The sequence below is a fragment of the Emys orbicularis genome, chromosome 8 (assembly GCF_028017835.1).
Source record: "Emys orbicularis isolate rEmyOrb1 chromosome 8, rEmyOrb1.hap1, whole genome shotgun sequence".
In the NCBI taxonomy this organism is placed as follows: Eukaryota; Metazoa; Chordata; order Testudines; family Emydidae; genus Emys; species Emys orbicularis.
This window is the reverse complement of record NC_088690.1, coordinates 57,522,146-57,540,536: the sequence shown is the minus strand read 5'-3', so window position 1 is coordinate 57,540,536 and position 18,391 is coordinate 57,522,146. Positions and strand designations below refer to the sequence as shown.

Here is an 18,391-nt window from a genome sequence, read left to right as displayed (position 1 = left end):
CTGTCTCCTCCCAAGGTGATAAAGCTCTGACCAGGTCTGTGTCTAGTTTCTGGCATAAGAGAAATGTTTTCAGATTGGGATCAGGGACAGCAAATCTCGTGGCTCCTGATTTAATTGGGACCCCTCCCTCCATCTCCCTACAAGGTCCAACATGAAATGTAACGTTTGTGTTATGGCTGCTATGCCCAATCCATTAAATCTAATAGAATACAACAGCCTATTCAGATTTTCCCACCTATGCTCTCCAGGGCCTCCTGGATATCCCGCAGGGAGATCGTTTCTCTCCTCATCCTCGAGACTGGAGATCAGCAAAGGCAGGAAAGGATCTGCTGGTCCCTCCCAACCCCCCAGCAGCTTGTTGCAATCCCAGCTGTTCTGGTCTTCTCTGCTGGCATGGGGTTTCAGGGACACAGGGCAGTCCTTGCCTTAAGAAAGAGGAGACTCCAGCAGTAGGACGTTAAAGAACTTGAAGAGCAGTGGTGGATGAAAAACGCTATAGAATTGTTGTTGTTATTTCTGCCTTCATCAACTGGTGTCACTGTAGCCAGAGGAACTTGCTGAGAAAAGTTCAATGCACACAAGAGACAAATCCAACAGCTGCCAATAAATATGAATATAAAAATAATATAATAGTCATTATTTCCAGGAGTGCCTCAGATCCCCCTTTACTGACGAAATACTGGGAAATCCATTTTAACCAGCCATGCAAGGGACCAGTGAAAACTTGGTTGCTTAGCAGAGGCTGATCTTTAACCAAAGAATATTGCACAGAAAACTTTTGGAATACATTAAAAGGGTTGCTTAAGACAGGGGTTTGCTTTTTGGAGGTCGGGCACTGTATCCAGTGTTCACTATATTCCAACTGAAGCCTTTCTAACGTTGCAAAAACAATCATTCCAAAAGCACACATGGTTTCATTTCTCTTTCTCTTTCTCCCCGTTTTATCTTTACTTCCCAACCTCCATTTCTCCCTCTTTATTCTCTCCTTTCTGTCTTCTCCATTTCCTCCCCATTTGCTCTCCCTACTCCCCTCTGTCATCTTCACTTCTGTTGTCCCCACATCCCACCTCTTCCCACCCCATCCCATCTGTCCTTCTCTCTCCCCTTGCCTTCCTCCTTTCTTCCTGTAGAACCAATGAAATCCCAGCCGGTGATGCTGCCTTTGCTGGGGCTATGCAGGAAATGAGCCCCCTCAAAGTCCCCCATGAGCTCAACGAGGAGAAGAACACTAGCTTGACAGAGCAGGACTGCAGCGGCCTGGACACCAGTGACCAAGCCCTGCTGGGCAGCTTGCAGATGGAGATGAGCAGAGCCGTCAGCAGGAGCGAACCCGAGCTGTCCTCCGTCACGGCCAACACGGAGAAAGCCACCGAGAGCACCACCATCATGATTGATGTCCAAGACTCCACTGTGGTACAGAGTGAGGACCTGTCTCTTTTGCTGTTTGCCTCTCTCTGATCTGCCTTCCTTCACAGTGGCCCCAGAGGGCTGCTGGGAACACTGTGGATTCCCCAGAGGATCCTCCAGCATTCATGCAGCCCCAGCACTGTCAACCCTCCACCCCCATCCCATCGTCCCTCAGACCCTGAATTCATAGCCAAGGCCCCATGTCCTGTGTGGCAAGTTGGACCTAAGTCCCGAAAGATGCTCTGGATGGGCTTAGATGACACTAGCGCCCCACTGTTGCTACCACATGTGGAAAGCCAACGCCAGGGCTTTTCTGTGGCAGAGTGGTTACCAGGCTGCCTCACAGAATAACGGCACTTGCAGCTCTGATTCGCCATGTTCACATCCATTGCTTCGTGGTTAGGCCACGTCTCCACTGAGGATCTCAGCCATTAATAGCCAGGGCCCAGTACAGGGGCACTAACGCACCTCCCTAGTGTAGACAGCCAAAAACACTTTAAACTGTCATTTGATCCAGGACAGTTTATCCCTGCTTGAACCCCATCCCCACACACACAATAGGAAACATGCGGGGCGTGTCTCCCCCCTCCCCACCCATACACTCCATTGTGGCCTTGGGGGAAAATTGCAGAGAGCAGCCAGCCAGAGACTCTAGCCGTCAGGAGCAGCCAAAGCAGAGACCTTCAGCGGTTCCAGTCAAAAGACTCAAACCTGTTCTCTCCCTTCCCCTGCCCTGCTGACCAGCTGTGTGCTCCCACCCTGCCTCCCTCACCAAGCATGTCTGTGCTGGAGCTGGGAGGTGACTGCTAACATGACATTATGGAACTAACATGACACTTGCTACCATCCCATTGTTCACTCTGCTTGTGTGTTAGAGCCCTTCTCCCACCCTGGGTCTGGTCTAGTTCAACTGCTAGCTCTTCCTGGTGGGGCTGTCTACCACTCTATGTTTGTACAGTGCCTAGCACAGGGGTGGGCAAACTACGGCCCATGGGCTGGATCCGGCCTGCCAGCTGGTTTAATCCAGCCCTCAAGCTCCCGCTGGGGAGTGGGGTCTGGGGCTTGCCCCACTCCGGCGCTCCACATGCTGCCCCTGCCCCAAGCGCTGCCCCTGCATCTCCCATTGGCCGCGGCCAATGGGAGCTGAAGGGGCGGTGCCTGCAGATGGGGCAGCGTGCAGAGCCACCTGGCCACGCCTCTGCGTAGGAGCCGGAGAAGGGACATGCCACTGCTTCCAGGAGCTGCTTGAGGTAAGCGCCGCCCAGAGCCTGCACCCCTGAGCCTCCTGCTGCGCTCCAACCCCCTGCCCCAGCCCTGATCCCCCTCCCACCCTCCAAACCCCTCAATCCCAGCCCGGAGCACCTTCCTGCACCCCAAACCCTTCATCCCCAGCCCCACCCCAGAGCCCACACCCCCAGCGGGAGCCCTCACCCCCTCCCCCATGCCCCAACCTGGAGCCCCCTCCCACAGCCTGAACTCCTCATTTCTGGCCCCACCCCGGATCCCGCGCACCCAGCCAGAGCCCTCACCCCTTTCCACACCCCAACCCCAATTTTTTGAGCATTCAGGGCCCGCCATACAATTTCTATTCCCAGATGTGGCCCTCAGGCCAAAAAGTTTGCCCACCCTTGGCCTAGCACAATGGGGCCTCAGGCACTGCTGTAATAGACACAACTAAGCAGACGAAGAAAAGTGGCACGGGAGTGAAACACGATTTTTCCTTTCTACATGAGGGGTTTGCATTAGTACAGCTACCCTGGAGGTTGTAACTGGGGCAGATCTCCAGGGTGGGCAAGGCCTTCTTTCCACTAACTACGGAAATGCAGGAGGAGTCTCTCAGCCATGCTTTGAGCCCACAGGGAAACTCTCCCCGCAAGAGCTGTGCTAGAATAAAAGCCAGGCCTGTGCCACGAGGGCGGAACAGCCTGATGCACATTGCTCAGGACAAACCCTCCAGCAAAACATAGCATCTCCCCTTTGGGCATGTGCTGTGCTCAAATGTGTAACTCGGCCCCTGATTCTGCCCTTGACTCCTGCATTGTGCGGTCGTGGCTTACTGTACAGGGGTTTTTAGTTGCCCAGTTTCTCTTGTGCTGTGCCTTGTCTTTCTCTCCATCTCCATTTCTCCTTCCTACTGTCTCTTTCATTCCCTCCCCTCTTTCCCATCCATCTTCGCTCATATGACTTCTTTCCCCTTCTCTTTTTCCTTTTCTCTCCTTCCCCCTTTCTCATCTCTATCCTGTCTCCTTCTCCCTACTCCCTCATTCCCTGTCTCCCTCCCCCTCTCCCTCCTCCCCTTCCGTCTCCTTCCCTATTGCCAAGGCCTATGCGAAACACTAAATTAAACTTTATGTACAGTGAACCCATCCCACTCTGATTGTCTGTCAATCAAACCCTAAAAACAAGAGGAACATTTCCCCTCACCTTCAAGGTGAGAGATTTTAAATTGGGTTATTAATTAAACATCACCACAAAAATGTGTCTCTGCTTGACAGTCTGTGTCTGTCCTTTCCTTTTCATCTGTCTCTCGCTAACAGCAGAACTTGGATGTGGGAATGTAAAACAGCAATCTTGCCATTCACAGTCCCTCTCGCTGTGGAGAAATGATATTCTTAGGTGGCTGAGTAGTGTGCATCATTCTTTTTGTTGTTGCACTCACAAGGCAGCAGCCAGAGCAATCACTGAGGAGCGTGAAGTTTTACAGCAGCCTCGGTGTGCAATACTCTCTTGAAAGTGCTCATGCAAGGGAGCTAATTTTGGGAATGACAGTGTATTCCAGGCAGGGAAGCCATCAACCAGTTGCCAGTTCCTTGTGGATAACCCACCACTAGGCTCTTCAGTCAAAGCTCATAGTAGCTGTTGATGTGGTCAGCCCATCTCCTGGGAAAATGTCCTGTACTTTCATCCAGGGTAAATGTCCCATGCAGCTGTTAACCTGCTGGGTCAGTAAAAGGACTGATTTCTTTGCAGTTAGCAACAAGACGGATGGAGAAGCCAGCCCCTTAAAGGAGGCAGAGACAAAAGAGGATGAGGAGAAAGAGAAGAAGAAACGGAAAAAGGAGAAAAGCTCAGAGACGGGCAAAGCGATGGTGCCTCATAGCTCCATGTTTATCTTCAGCACGACAAACCCGTGAGATATTCTTTGGTCTTTGTACAGGAATAGCTGAGCCCTGGAGAAGGGAAGGATCTGATGGGGCAGGGCCTTGTAGGTTTCAGCCAGTTGGGTCTCTGGAGGAGCTGGGGAAGCCTGAGCCAGCATGGGGGCCTCCTACTTGCACCCCACCAACTTCCTGTATTTGCTGCTGCTTTCTCAGCTCCAGGGGGGCAGGAGCAATACTGGCCCAGGCTTCCCCACCCACCTGCTCAGCTACCGCAGCACCCCCAGATGCCCAGCTGGCTTCAGCAACACAACAGGGCTGGGAGATGCATGAGCAGCCTGATGCTTGCTACCCCTGAAGCCATACAGGGGTAGAGCTCAGCTCCTACAGGTGCATGGACTCCTTGTGACTCCAGCTGCCCAGCTCCGACAATGCCTGACTCCATTCCATTTGTTCGCCATTCAGCCCCCTTGGGCGTGTGCATTGTGATCTTTAATTACATTTTCATTGACAGTTTTTTCCCCACAAGATCCCTGCCTGATTCAATGCACAGGGGGCCAAATTAAGGTTGCACAGGCAACCACAAATCTGGCATTTCCTAATTCTGAGTGCAACCGAACCAACAACCGTTTAATGCAATTTTTTGTGTGTAGCCTTGTCTAAGGCCTGGGTAATGTAGACGCACAGCTAGTGATTGCTCTGAACTATATCTCCTGCAGAGTGCGGAGGGCCTGCCATTACATCGTGAACCTGCGCTACTTCGAGATGTGCATCCTCCTGGTGATTGCCGCGAGCAGCATTGCCCTGGCAGCAGAGGACCCTGTCCTGACCAACTCGGACAGGAATAAAGTAATTGCGCACTTTCTTACTGATCTCCCCACCCCCTCCTGCCCAGTACATCAGCTGTGCATAGACCAAAGTGGGGAGAGGAGGAAGAACAATTGTACTTGCTAACTTGTCTTGCTCCTTTGCAGAGTGGTAGCAGATGGCATGCTGGGATATATTCCCCATCATCCTCTTTGCTATTGCATGTGCCCATCCACATGACACCCTCGATCCTGCCTCAGCGTCAAGTACAGAACTACAAACCCTCAGAGCAACCAGATGCTCACGTATCATTTCCAAACCCTGGCATTCTTTAGTGTGCAGTTAGCGAGAGGGAGATCTGAAGTCTAGGAATATGTGTGGGGGGCCCCAGAGTCAGTTGGGAGGGAAAGATACATCTGGGTACCAAGGGTCAGGAAGGGTGTGTGTTTGATGGGAGAGGATATGGTGTCAGGCCAGAGAAGGAAATAGGGTGGTTGAGGCAGGTTGGTGGTACTTGTCCGATGTGATGGATAGGTGAACTGAGACTGCCCAAGAGGTGGGGTTTTATATAGCGAGATAATGAACGCGTGATCGTTATCCCATTGTGAAATCCTGGGGGAGACAAAGCACCTGTAGTTTTCCCCATGACATAGCAAGGTAAGGTTGGTGCTATACCTTTGCCTGTAACTGACCTCGCCTAGTGTATCTTGTAAAAGTGCAGAACCTGGCCTCCAGTAGGAAGCACAGTGAGATAGCTAGTGCACATGACTTTCCCGCAGTAAACTGCACCTTTTCTTAGCAGTGAAGACATAACCTGAGTTAGGCTGGGGGATGTCAAGGTTAAAGGAAAGGAGACTGAATGAGGGGGCGTGCAGCAAGATGGTCACAGGAACAGCATGAGCAGAGGCCGGTGGTTTGACAGGGCTCACAAGAAAGAGAGGGAGCAGGACAGAGACGGCCATTGCTGTGATGTGGGTCTCATCTTATCACATCACGTCACCCAGCAGGAGTGAGGCTAGGAAAAAGGTTTTGTGTTGTTTTGTCCAAGGAAAATTGAATCTGGGGCTCAGTTGTTGAATGAGAAATCACAGTTTGTTCCAGTGTTATTGTAGTCATTACTTTGTCGCAATGTAATGGGTGTGTTACATCCGTCAGTCCCTGGAGGACAAGCTGTTGATCAGATCTCACCTGCACTTAAGCAGCCTGGGTGCATTGACAGACTGAGCAGGGGATGAAAGCACAGACCAGCCTCTGTTACTTTGTAAGCCGCTTAGAATGGCCATCATGCCTGGAGGGGCCCTTCTACGAGAGCCTACCTGAAACCAGCCGTTTGTGCTGCATGGGGCAGAACCAGAGTTGGAATTTAGCAAGCTGGGATGGCAAATCCTTACTTGTCTCTGTTGTTGGTGACAGAGACTGCACAAGGAAATTGAGTCAGGAAGCTGGCATTAGCGAGCCTCAGCTCAGGTGGGCCGGTCAGTCACTGCCCCCAGGATACCATGTCACAGTAGTCAAATCGTCCCCTTTCTACTGATGTTCATGCAGGCAGAAATTCATCCCTGTGCAGAGTGGCAGCCCAAAGGCTGTGCAGGATCTAAGTCGTTTTTGGGGGGCCTCAGTTGGATGTAAGAGGACGCACGCCTGGTGCTGGCCCAGCACAGCAGTGAATTTCACCCCCAGCTAGCAGAGTGGCGGGGATCGCTGCCCCTTTAACAGGAGAAGGGACGGTCTGCAGAAGACTCCATGGCAGAGAGGAGGAAGGAGTCTGAAGTGAGTGCAGCACCGGGAGCAGCAGGGAGCCATGGAGCAGGCAGCGAGGGAAGATTAATGGGAGGCAGAGTGAAGTGGGGGAGCAGAGCAGGGTCAGAAGGGAATGGAAGCAGGGAAGGGGAAGGATGAGCGTGCCTCCAGTTATTTCTCACTGCTCTGCATGGACAGGGAGGATTTGAATTCCTGTCACACTGGTCTGAGTTAAAAATCAAACCAGCGTTCGCTACTGCACAGGCCGCTGAAAATCCTCCTCAGCTGCCCCCAGCACTGAATGATTTCTAGACCCAATGGCCGTGATTGGTTAGCTCTGGCGGGGTACATTAGCTGGAGGGGAGGTGACAATGCTAGTGGAGCAGAGGGCTTTACCTAAGCAGGGGTGGGAATTGGGTGTCCCAGCCACAAGTCTCTGCAGAGAGGCCTTCAGCTCCTCCTGGCTGAGACACAAAGGCACCCAAGATTTTATAGCATGGGTAGTGGCTTGATGAATGGCCAGGAAGTTTTCATGGGATACCTGGATTAAGTTTCCGGCTGTGCCATGCTCCCGGGTAATAGGCTCTTTCCTAGCGTGGCTCCAGGACAAGAATGTAGGCCCTGCTTTTGATCTTCAGCGGTGGAGGAGTTAGTGTGGGTCCATAGGAGGGTGCACGAGTGAGCGTCCCAGCGTGCAGCCCCGGGCGCGTGAGTGCTGTACAGCTGCCAGCTGCGGGGGTGTTCCTCCCAAACACCCACTGCCTCTGCTCTGTCTTCGCAGGTCCTGAGGTATTTTGACTACGTTTTCACGGGTGTCTTCACCTTTGAGATGATTATAAAGGTAAGAGAATCACTCGGAGGAGCTCCCGAAAGCCAGTGTAGTGTGCTGGAGAGGGGAGCGGGAGGACGGGTGTGCATTGCTTTCCCAACAGGGTCCCCTTAAATTACAGCTGTTTCCTTAGTGCTGCCATCTGCTGGCTAGCAAAGAGGCTGTCAGGGCTGTCCCACGGGCCGCTGCTCTACCTGCACAAAATTCTGCACAACATATTTGGTCAGAAGAAAGTAAATGAGGGTGGCTGTCACTTTAACCCCTGGAGCTGCCCAGATCCATTGCTATGCCTTGCCCTATCACTGCCTGGCGTGCTGAACTGCAGGCTGTGCACCACCGTTGAAGATGAGGGTACTCCAGGCAGCAGAGCTTAGCCCTGAACTATCTCTCCCGAGTGAGCCTGGAAAGGTCAGGCGGAGTGGGGGGGAGAAGGGCGGCTGTTGTCACAATCTCAATTTACTGTGACTTCCTTGTGGGTGGAAATTGTCTGAGCATTGCTGCGAGCAGAATGTGAAATCACAGCTTGGGGTTAGTTCTGTCTTAAATTTGGATTAAAAAAAACCCTTTATGGAACCTCCTGCACATCCTGACCTGATTGCATCCCAACAAGACAGAGGCAGCAGAGTCCAAGGGCTGGTCAACCACGACGCTCCCTGAAGTCAATGGGGCCAGTGGGGCGCTCAGCAACCCTGCAAATCAGGCCCCTTGTGGGGTGGTTTTTACTTGATGATGCTACGTGAGGTATTTACTGCCTGTGTTTTCATCCCTTCCCTGCAGATGATAGACCAGGGCTTGATCCTGCAGGACGGCTCTTATTTCCGAGACCTCTGGAATATCCTGGATTTCATCGTGGTAGTCGGGGCACTGGTGGCTTTCGCCTTGGCGTAAGTGGCTGTCTCCCATTTTACCCTGCTTTCCCAGGATGGTGTGTCGAGCCGCTCTCGGCAGGGCAAGCTTAGGATGGCAGCAAGAGCCAGCTGGGTTTCTCTTGTGAATCCATTCCTTCTTCGGTCTCCTTCACTTTCTGAATACCTCCCATTCCTTTGGCAGTCCACAGTCACACTGCAGAGACAGAGTCCTACTAGGTTGGCCTGGCCGCCCAGCAACGCAGCTGCTGGCTTCTCCCTGTCGGCGTTGGTGGGGACGTCAGCCAGGGACATCAGCCTCCGACATGGAAGAAAGGAGGAGACAGAGGGGGGGAGAAGGAAGGAGAGCAGGGGTGGCAGAGATGGAGTTAGGCATCTGCTAATTATACCTAGGGTGGACGGAGGTGACACAAGTACGGTGTGAGGCAGAGCTGGTACTGGCAAACAAACACTTATTCCCATGCAGTGATGACATCCGCTGGCCAGTTCCCATCACACGCCTCCTGGTGGAGGGGAGGGCATTTCCCTCAGGATATGCTACAGGCCTGTACTCCTCATTAAAGATAGCAGCACAACTGGCTGTTTTAACCCCTTTGTCCTCTGTTCCACCAGCTGCATTATCAGGGACATCCTGGGAGCGGTACATTAGCCAGCAGGAACAGGCCAGTCCCAAGGGGCAAAAAATTCTGCAGTTCCTTAGCTTCGCCTTGATCGGCATTCTCCATTTTGAGGCGCAGGCTTGTGGCATGCAGTTTCTCAATCTCAGAGGGGTATGGTGTGAGGACTGGCTTGCCGTTTCAAAGCCATTCGGAGCAGGAGAGATGCTTTGCACTTAGCACACAGGACGGGTGGGGAAGAACCTGACATGCTGACCTTCCTGAAAGCTCAGAAGCCAAGTGGTTTCAACCTAGACTGCTACCAAGGCGATGGCACTACAACACCAGGATGGCACTGCCCTGCTTATTCTGTGCGCTGTGATGGGGACAGAGAAAAGGAGCATATCTGCTCCTCATGCTGACCTCATCGGGGCCTCACCCCAGTCAGTGAGGATCTGCCTTTTTTCCTTCTGTTTCCAAGGGAGCTATTGGGGGTTGGAATTAATTTCTGCCGGTTTGCCCAGCCCCCTCCCTCCCATTGAGTGAGTACATGCGCAGGGGTGAAAGTAAAATTGAAAACTTACCGGTACGGGGGCCGGCTCCCCCCCTGCCCTGAAAGGGGCGGGGCTGGGGGTCAGCATCCCCCATTGGCAGCCTTGGGGGGGGGGGGCAAAAGGGGCAGGGACGATAAAGCGCTGCCGCGACAGCGCTTTAAGCAGGGTCTTTGCCGCGGCAGTGCTTTAATGTCGTTGCCCCTTTTGCACTCCTCCATCGGCGTCCCTGCTGCTAGGGACCCGGCGGGGCCGCCGACAGGGGGCACAAGAGCAGCAGCGATGTTAAAGCACTGCTGCAGCAGTGCTTTAAGCAGGGTACTTCCCTGAGAAGGGAAGGAGCGGAGAGCAGGGTCCTGTGTGCCAGCATGCTGTGAGTTTGTCATGTTGTTGTTCTTTCTTTGTGCCTTTGAAACGTGCGCTCGTGGCTTTAGTGCTGGTGGAAGGGGAGGGACTGACAGTCGTGGAGAGCGAAGCCCTCTGTTTGTCCACAGTTCAGGTACTGTGCAGGGGGCCTCAGGGGTCCTGAGGCCTGAGGTCACTCGATGGATTATGGGCCATAATCCATCACTCCCCTTTCTGTGTGTCACTTTTCCCGCTCCCCCCAGCACATACACCTGCTCATTCTCACTCCCTCTCTCTCACTGGCTCATTCACTTGCTCTCGCTCTCTCTCTCACACTCTCTGGTCCTTTCAGTCACAGCTCTCTCTTCGTGAAGAGCCCTGGAGAATTCAGCTGGCTCTGCATCTGGCCAGGTTAGCTCATGCACTGGGGACCCAACCAGAAAGTGAAGTGGGGGAATGAGGTCAGCCCTCTGGACCTACCTGGTGCCATATCTTGGGGATTGAGCCAGGCTGCCAGGTGACTGAGCAGGTACTCTGCTAGGTGGGGATATGACTCTGACTCCTTGGATAGTCTTCAGGTGATTTAGAGTCAGCCATGCCACAGGAGCTGTCTAGCGGCTCTATCAGCTGGGTAGAAAATACAGGTCTTCCTGCCTCCTGTCCAGGTTCTCTCTCTCTCGTGGAGATTGAACTCATCCCCATTTGAGCTACTGTTCTGGCTGTGGCTCCGCCCTTAAGGACAGCTGCTTGTACTGGGGATACCAGCAATGAAGGATAGGCTGCGCAGCTCAAGGGATAGGTAGTAGGGTAATGGAGCCTTTCACGTCTCGGTCGCCATTCAGATCCAGCCCAGCTAGTAGTTACTGAAAGTTCTTACCATCTGCTGGCTGTTGGTGGCTTCTCAGTCCATTTCCCAGTGGACAAGTGTCTGCATCACAAAAACCACCGCCACAATTAGCACTAACCAACCCCCTACTTTTCAGCCTCAACAGAAAGGACAACGATGGATTGAATGGCACGTGGTGACTATGCTGCTCTCACCCACATTGGTGGTCCTTCTTGGTCAGTGTTGGGGCCCATCGGCCCTGCAATGTGGGGGAGCTTGCATTGTCACCGCGTGGGCTGTGTCTGTTCTGTGGATAAACAGAACTTCAGTCTGCAGAGCTGTCAGCCTGACACTGTCACCACCACATCCTCTCCCTCCCACCAACCCAGACAATGCCCAGGTTCTGTCCCCAGTGTTTTGCAGGCCCAGCTGGCTTCCTCAGTGACTGGCAACTGGCTCCTTTACAACTATGGCCATCTCTAAGAAGGGGAATCTATCTTTTGGCACTGGAGAGCAGCTGAATTCTCAATGGAAAGCACTCTGTCCATTGGTTTAGACACTCAAAATTCCAACACAGAGAAGGCCCACATGCCTTCATGTATGTTTGCAGCAAACATATATGTTGCCCTACGTAGTAGTGCTAGATATATAGCTCAGTAGCTGCTTACACCATGTACAAGAGCTCTTTATAATGTAAACCTGCAAATTTTTCCCCGGGCAGTTGTCTCCTGTTTTTGAGAAATGATCTGATGCTCATAACCTTGGGTAGGGAAAGAAGACAAGAATTGCCTCAGCATAATGACGGCTGCTCCTTTGTGATTTCCAATCGGCTTTTACATTATAAAGCATTTATAAGAACACCTGTCTCTCCTTTGGATTGCCTGTCACCTCCTCAGCCTGGTGGGTGGAGCTTTTTCTCTGGCACTGGGCACTGCCAGGCATTGGCACATCTGCTGCCATCCTCTGTTCCTGCGGAGATGCAGAATGTTCACCAACTATAAATGTCCATAGCTGCCTGCCTTGCTCCATTGTGGTTTCAAGGGGAAGCGTCTTCTGGATTGCTCTTGAATTCACTTTTCTTTTCCCTGGATGATCTTCTTTGTACGGAATTTGGTTTTCACACAGGGGCTATGCACCCCTCTCCCTCGTCCACCTTTGCTTTTTGGGGGAGCAAAACAAAGGCACACAGCCTTGGACTTTCTGGGTATTTGCACATCTAGCTGGGTTACTGCCATGCCATTTGTGAAGGAGGGGCTGTTTTACGGCCTTGCTGTATATTTGTGGCGACCCATAACGCCAAGTCTCCGGGTGATGTCAGTCTATTATGTTTATTATCAATCTCAATGTGGTAGAGTCCTGAAATCGGGAGACTTGAGCTTAGTGAGTCAGAAATGGAACACTGGATCCAGGTGCGGGGGGAGGCGGGGAGCGGAGGTTGTCATGTATAGAATATCCTTACAAAGGTATGTCATCACCTTCAGCATTTCTCATGGGAAGAAACGCTAGAACACTCACGGTATTTGAATGTTCTGTAAATTTGTGCAAGCTTTGACACCTTCTCTTCATTCAAGGAGGTTTGCCCCAGGACGCTCCCCTATGGTTGTGGAATCAGCAACATGTATCTGATGCAATCCAATGGGCACAAGGCCAGAATTTGGAAGAATGGGTTCTCTAGATACACAGCATTCAGTCTATTGTTTGATGGCACACTGTTGTCACAAAACAGCCATGCAATCCTTGTGTGTTCTTGTGAGGTTTCCAGAGAAATAACCACAGCCCAGTTGTTATTAAAAACTAATCCAGACAAACCCAGATCTGTAAAGCCACAAATCCATAGATCACCTGCTACTTCACCATGTCACCTAAAACTCTGGTATGCCATCAAAGAGAGCAGCCAGCTTAACTCCTCTTACTCAAACTCTGCCTGGAGAGCTAATGTATCTAACTAAATGCAGCCTACATAAACCCCCCAACATACCTACAAAGGTCTCTATTTAATAAATAATAAATAAATAAAGACCAATTTTCGAACCAACGGGAGAAGCCTGGTGCAACAGCAGTTGCAGAGAGACCACAGCTCCAGTGAATCCCCACAGTCAAACCTTTAGGTTTGGAGGCTATATATATAAAATAACTAAGCTAAAGGTTTGACTGTGAGGATTCACTGGAGCTGTGGTCTCTCTGGAACTGCTATCCCCTTCAGGGACTAGACTGGGATGACCACCACATTCATTCCACGTTCTGTCTATTTTATTCAGATAGGAGAGGGGTAGGGCTTGTGCCCATTGTGTCATCCAGAATACCTCGCTCCTCTGGCTTCTCTTGTATTAGTGACCACACCCCAGCTACAAATCAACTTCCTCTTCTCGTCTGAATTTAGAGTATGTTAATCAAGATCAAGAGAGGTGGGTGGCTCCAGGTGACATGTAGATTAGTCATTCCTGATTTTCCATGGAGAAGAGGTTAATGTCTGGAATTGTGGTTCCTGGTAAAGGGAATCTTCTTAGTGGTACAGTGGATATACAGATTGCCTTTTAAATTCAGGTTGGGTTGGGTTGGGAGGAGGGGGAGAAGCAAAAAAAAGGCCTTGTAGTGCTGAAATGTGTAGAATATCAGAATGCCAAGGCTGTGAGACAGGCTTGTGATTCCACTCTAATGCAAATCTCGTTCCCTGTCATCCTTGGCTCTCTCTCTTGGATTTTCTTATCTTCTCTGTTTTCTCCCCACCTGTTGTTTGTTTTTGTTTTGCGGCTGCCTGACTGGATCACCCACAGGAATACATTGGGGTAATTATACAGTTTGATTCTTTTGGGGGTTACGAGCCAGGGAAAATGGGCTTTTGGGGAAGGTGGTTTGTCTGACTGCGTAACTGAAGTTTTCTTATCCCATATGACTTCCTGCCTGCATTTGTCCTTTCCACCTTGCAAAGTCATCAGCACTTCATGCCAAGGAGGTAAAGGTGGAGAGAATTTGAGTGGGGTGGGGATATCAAAATCATGTGTGTGCACACATCAGAACATTGTAAAGAATGCAAGTTCTGTGCCCCATACTCAATCCTTCCAGCTGTGACTATCTGGGCCCAATGAACTGGGCCTCAGATGGAACATCACCAGGTGTATATGGGAGATCCTCACAAGGAGAGAGAGAGAGGGGTTTGTATTCCAAGACAGATAGAAGAACACACAGCAGTCTCTCTCTCTCTCTCTCTCTCTCTCTCTCTCTCTCTCTCTCTCTGTGTGTGTGTGTGTGTGTGTGTGTGTGTGTGTTGGAAATAAACACACAGCGGAGATCGATGAAGAGTACCATGTCCATGGTACAATAGGAAGCCATGGTTATATGCCCTGTCCTTCTTTTTTCATAAAGCAATAGCAGATGCTACCCCAATCAGAGGGATCAATTGGCTGAGCTTTCCAAACCTTGCATTCTGCTGTTTGGACTATTCCATGTTCAAGTGGTAGAAGGCGGAGTGAATTATCATCTTCAGCTGGGTGGCATAGATGAGCACAGCTCCAAGATCAGGTCCTGTATGTTTAATTTTGGACCCCAAAATGAAAAGAAACCTGAAGATCTCCAAAAAACATTTGAGTTCCTTTCCTCTGGAAAAAGTGATTGATAACATTATTCCCAGGTGCCACTTTAATAGCTAGTCAAAATGCTTGTGAGCCAGCCTGTGACTTTCCTAGAAGTATTCTCTGGGGACCATGTGATAATAGAGTGTCTTGTGGAAGAGACCCCCGTGTTCTCACTAGGGTAACCAGATGTCCCATTTTATAGGGACAGTCCTGATTTTTTGAGCTTTTTCTTACATAGGCACCTATTATCCCCCACCCTCTGTCCCGATTTTTCACACTTGCTATCTGGTCACCCTAGTTCTCACTGAAGACATAGCACTGTTCAGTAATGGGTGTTCGTGTTAGAGTAGTGTGACACACAGGGGCGGCTCTAGCTTTTTTGCCGCCCCAAGCACGGCAGGCAGGCTGCCTTTGGCGGCCTGCCTGCGGGAGGTCCCCAGTCCTGCGGCTTCGGTGTACCCACCGCCGAATTGCTGCCGAATCCGCGGGACCGGCGGACCTCCCGCAGGCATGCCACTGAAGGCAGCCTGACTGCCACCCTTGCAGGGACTGGCAGGGCGCCCCCCGCGGCTTGCTGCCCCAGGCACGCGCTTGGAGCGCTGGTGCCTGGAGCCGCCGCTGGTGACACATAATGGTTTTAGTTCCATTGGCCCTTTTAAAGGGTCGCTGTGTGTATGTGCACCCCTTGTGTTTTAGACACACGAGACAACTCTGCATGAAATTACTGAGTCTTGCCAATGACCAGGTTAAAACTCTACATACTTTTCACCAGGCACCATAAATCCCTCTCCCTCTCTGGCAGCCCCTTTCCTTGGTCTCAGCAGGGACAGAGGGAGAAGATCCCTGACATCCCTTAACTCTCCCACACCTCAGGCGGGGATCACAAGCCCCCAGACCTGGGCTTTCTACCTACACTTTGCCATCTCCTGTGTAAATCTTGTGGCTAGCTAGCTCCCTCTTCTCCCACTGACTTTTCAGGGATGGCTGTATGACCTGTCCCCCTCCCCATTCTGCTTCAGAGAGAGGAACAAGTCAAACACTTTTCCTTTCCCACTCCTTGCAAATCCTTAGCAGGTAAATTCAGGAAATAGGTGCTTTGCCCTGTCCTCTTCCATCCTGCAGCAATAGGAATGAGAAATGATCCTCCGGTCCCCCTTATGCTGCTTCACACTGCCCTTTACCTTGGTCTGGGGCTGAGATCCCCAGGGTGCACTCGGCTATTGGCGTTTCAGTCCCAGAATAAAGCAAAGGGCGGTGCACAGCAATAGGGTCTGAGGACCATTTTCTGGTCCCACTGTGAGATGCCTGTCTTACTGAGCATTTGGCAAGAGCTGGCTTGTCTTGCCATTGCTCCACCTCCCTGAAGAAGAAGAGTTAGGGGCAGGATCTGACTGCTGCCCCTGAAAAGCTCCTGAGTGCCACCAAGGTTTCCCCACTCCTCCCCCCAGCAGATACCAAAAGATCAGGAGGAAGCCTGTTTGGAGATGGTGACCCAGGACCTGCCAAGCCAAAAGAAACCTGAGACAAGGCAAAATCTTCCTGGTTTCACATTTTGGGCATAACCCTAAACTCCCCAAGCTTTGTTGAAACCCCTCGTGAACTCTTGGTTTCATTAGAAAAAGCTCACACAGTCCTAGTGTCACATGTCAGCCACTGACAGCTAGATGTTCCCTCCCAATCCCTTTCACAGCATATTCCTTGTGAGAACATCTCACCGGGGGGCCCTCACGCTGCTGGGCTGAGAAAATGGGCTGCAATTTGCCTTCCAAATAAAAAATAGTCTGTCTCCCAAAGGCTTTTAAAAAAATAGGAGGTGAAAATTGCACAGGCAGCGCCACAGGCCAGGAGAGTCTGATAAATGCTTCTGCGAAAGGTCTCGATGTGTTGAAAAATCTCCTACAGCGTAACAGTGCCAAAGCATGAAGTGGGTTAATTCCAATGTTTGTGCAATCGCGTTAAATGTGGTGTTTGTGGGGTTGTACTGTTGTTAAGGAGTTTTAATTAGTGTTTTTCTTTGCATCTGTTTATGGTTAGGTCTGTTATTGTGCTTTCTATTGTATTAACCCTTACAAAAGGAGCCGTGCAATTAGAAGTACCCTTTGTCGTAAGTCTCCTTCTAGAGGTTTTCAAGTACAGCAGATGGATGCAAAATGTACTGAAAGCCTTGTCTATTTTACTAATACAAAATAAGATTCTGATTGTTCTCAGATCAGAATATTGGTAGCTACCCACCTAGGTTTTTGGGTTTGGATTTTTTTTTAAATCACAGTTTAAATCAGGGTTTTAACAACATTTCCCTTGACAAAAATCTGTTTTTTTCCTTATAACCATAGTATAAAGTTATGCTATAGATTACCCGTCAGACTGATTAGGGAAAGCATTCCTCAGCCCAGCAAGCCACAACTAATAGCAGGCTAGTTAATGGTGAGTGAGCCCCGGTTTTTCAGCCATGAAACAACTGAGGACATGGCCTAAGCTTATCTAGAACCGAGAGGGCAGATACTAGAGATGAGTGCAATGGAAAAATTTGTGCTAGATACCAGTAGATAGAGCACTTTGCCAACAAAGGAAATTTGCATTCTTCTATTTTGTACATTATTGTTGTTATAGCGATGTAATTTGCTTACAGCAGAAGCAATTGTTTAAAAATTGCAACATTGGTGGCATTTTGTTCTTCGCGTTTGTAAATTGCACAGAGCGGAAAAAGCGTTTACATTAGGAAAACAAACTCAGACATGCCAGGCAGCATGAGTTTATGACATTGCAGGAATGCTGCGTGGCGTGGCGCCTTTGAAACAGATGGCCCAGCACAGCGAGAGTGTCGGATCACCCGCTTTAACCTTGTTACCTCACTCTTTCTCACAATAACAAGATCTGCTACTGCAGTTGATCCTCGTTGAAGGGGGAATGCACTAAAGCTGATGTTGAGCTTAGTGCTCTGCTTGCCGTCCTCTGATCCAGAGAGTCCTAATTTTTCATTTGCAAACGTTTTCAGTATGTGTTTTGAACACCCATTGCTTCTGGAGGCAGGTACAGCCCCCTGGACGCTAATGGATTGACACCGGCTTTCACCTAGGCTGCCTGTGGCCCTAGATTTCTCATATGTGCATGTTTTGGGAAGTAGTGAATGCTGTTGAAAATCTCCAATGAGTTCCTCCCAAACTCAGGAAGTTTATTGCCTCTCTTTGTTTTGTTTTTGGATGTGTGTGCCTCCTTCCAACTCTGTAGGACTAACAAAGGCCGGGATATCAAAACCATTAAGTCTCTGCGTGTGCTCCGGGTCTTGAGGCCTCTGAAGACCATTAAACGATTGCCCAAACTCAAGGTAATGCTTAAAATTCTCTGTCCTCGGTTCCGTTTCTCCCCAGGTTCAGAGAGAATCCTGGTGAGGTAACAATCAGAGTATCCCCCAACGTAGAAGAGAGATCCTTCCTCGTTCCTCTCTCATTGAATTTGAATTCCAGCCTACGGAATTAGGACCAATTCCCTGGTTAGGAAGAGATAGAGTAGTGCTTGCGCTTTATATCAATTACCTTTCGTTCCCAAACCTCAAAGAAATCAGCAAACCTTACAGATTGGTTTACAGGTCTCCTACAAACTCAGTCTTCAGTCATGGCACCTTACTAATAATAGACGGCTTAAATTTCATATATGGATACTCAGTCATGTAAAGCAGGTGTGGATTCTTAAATGACCATTTGATGTGGGACTGGGGAACCCTGTTTCGGCACCCACAACATACAGGAATCATTTA

General features: G+C 50.4%; 1 protein-coding gene across 3 annotated transcripts in view; it reads left to right on the top strand.

The window, feature by feature from the left end:
• The window catches only part of CACNA1E (calcium voltage-gated channel subunit alpha1 E), a 210,875-nt gene that overhangs the window by 150,123 nt on the left and 42,361 nt on the right, over positions 1-18,391 (top strand). For all 3 annotated transcript variants that reach the window (XM_065409006.1, XM_065409005.1, XM_065409003.1), the window contains 7 exons: positions 1,131-1,420; positions 4,378-4,537; positions 5,225-5,354; positions 7,834-7,893; positions 8,659-8,765; positions 13,840-13,851; positions 17,866-17,962. In XM_065409006.1, coding sequence (XP_065265078.1) covers positions 1,131-1,420; positions 4,378-4,537; positions 5,225-5,354; positions 7,834-7,893; positions 8,659-8,765; positions 13,840-13,851; positions 17,866-17,962 — 856 coding nt within the window. The remainder of the gene's footprint in view (positions 1-1,130; positions 1,421-4,377; positions 4,538-5,224; positions 5,355-7,833; positions 7,894-8,658; positions 8,766-13,839; positions 13,852-17,865; positions 17,963-18,391) is intronic.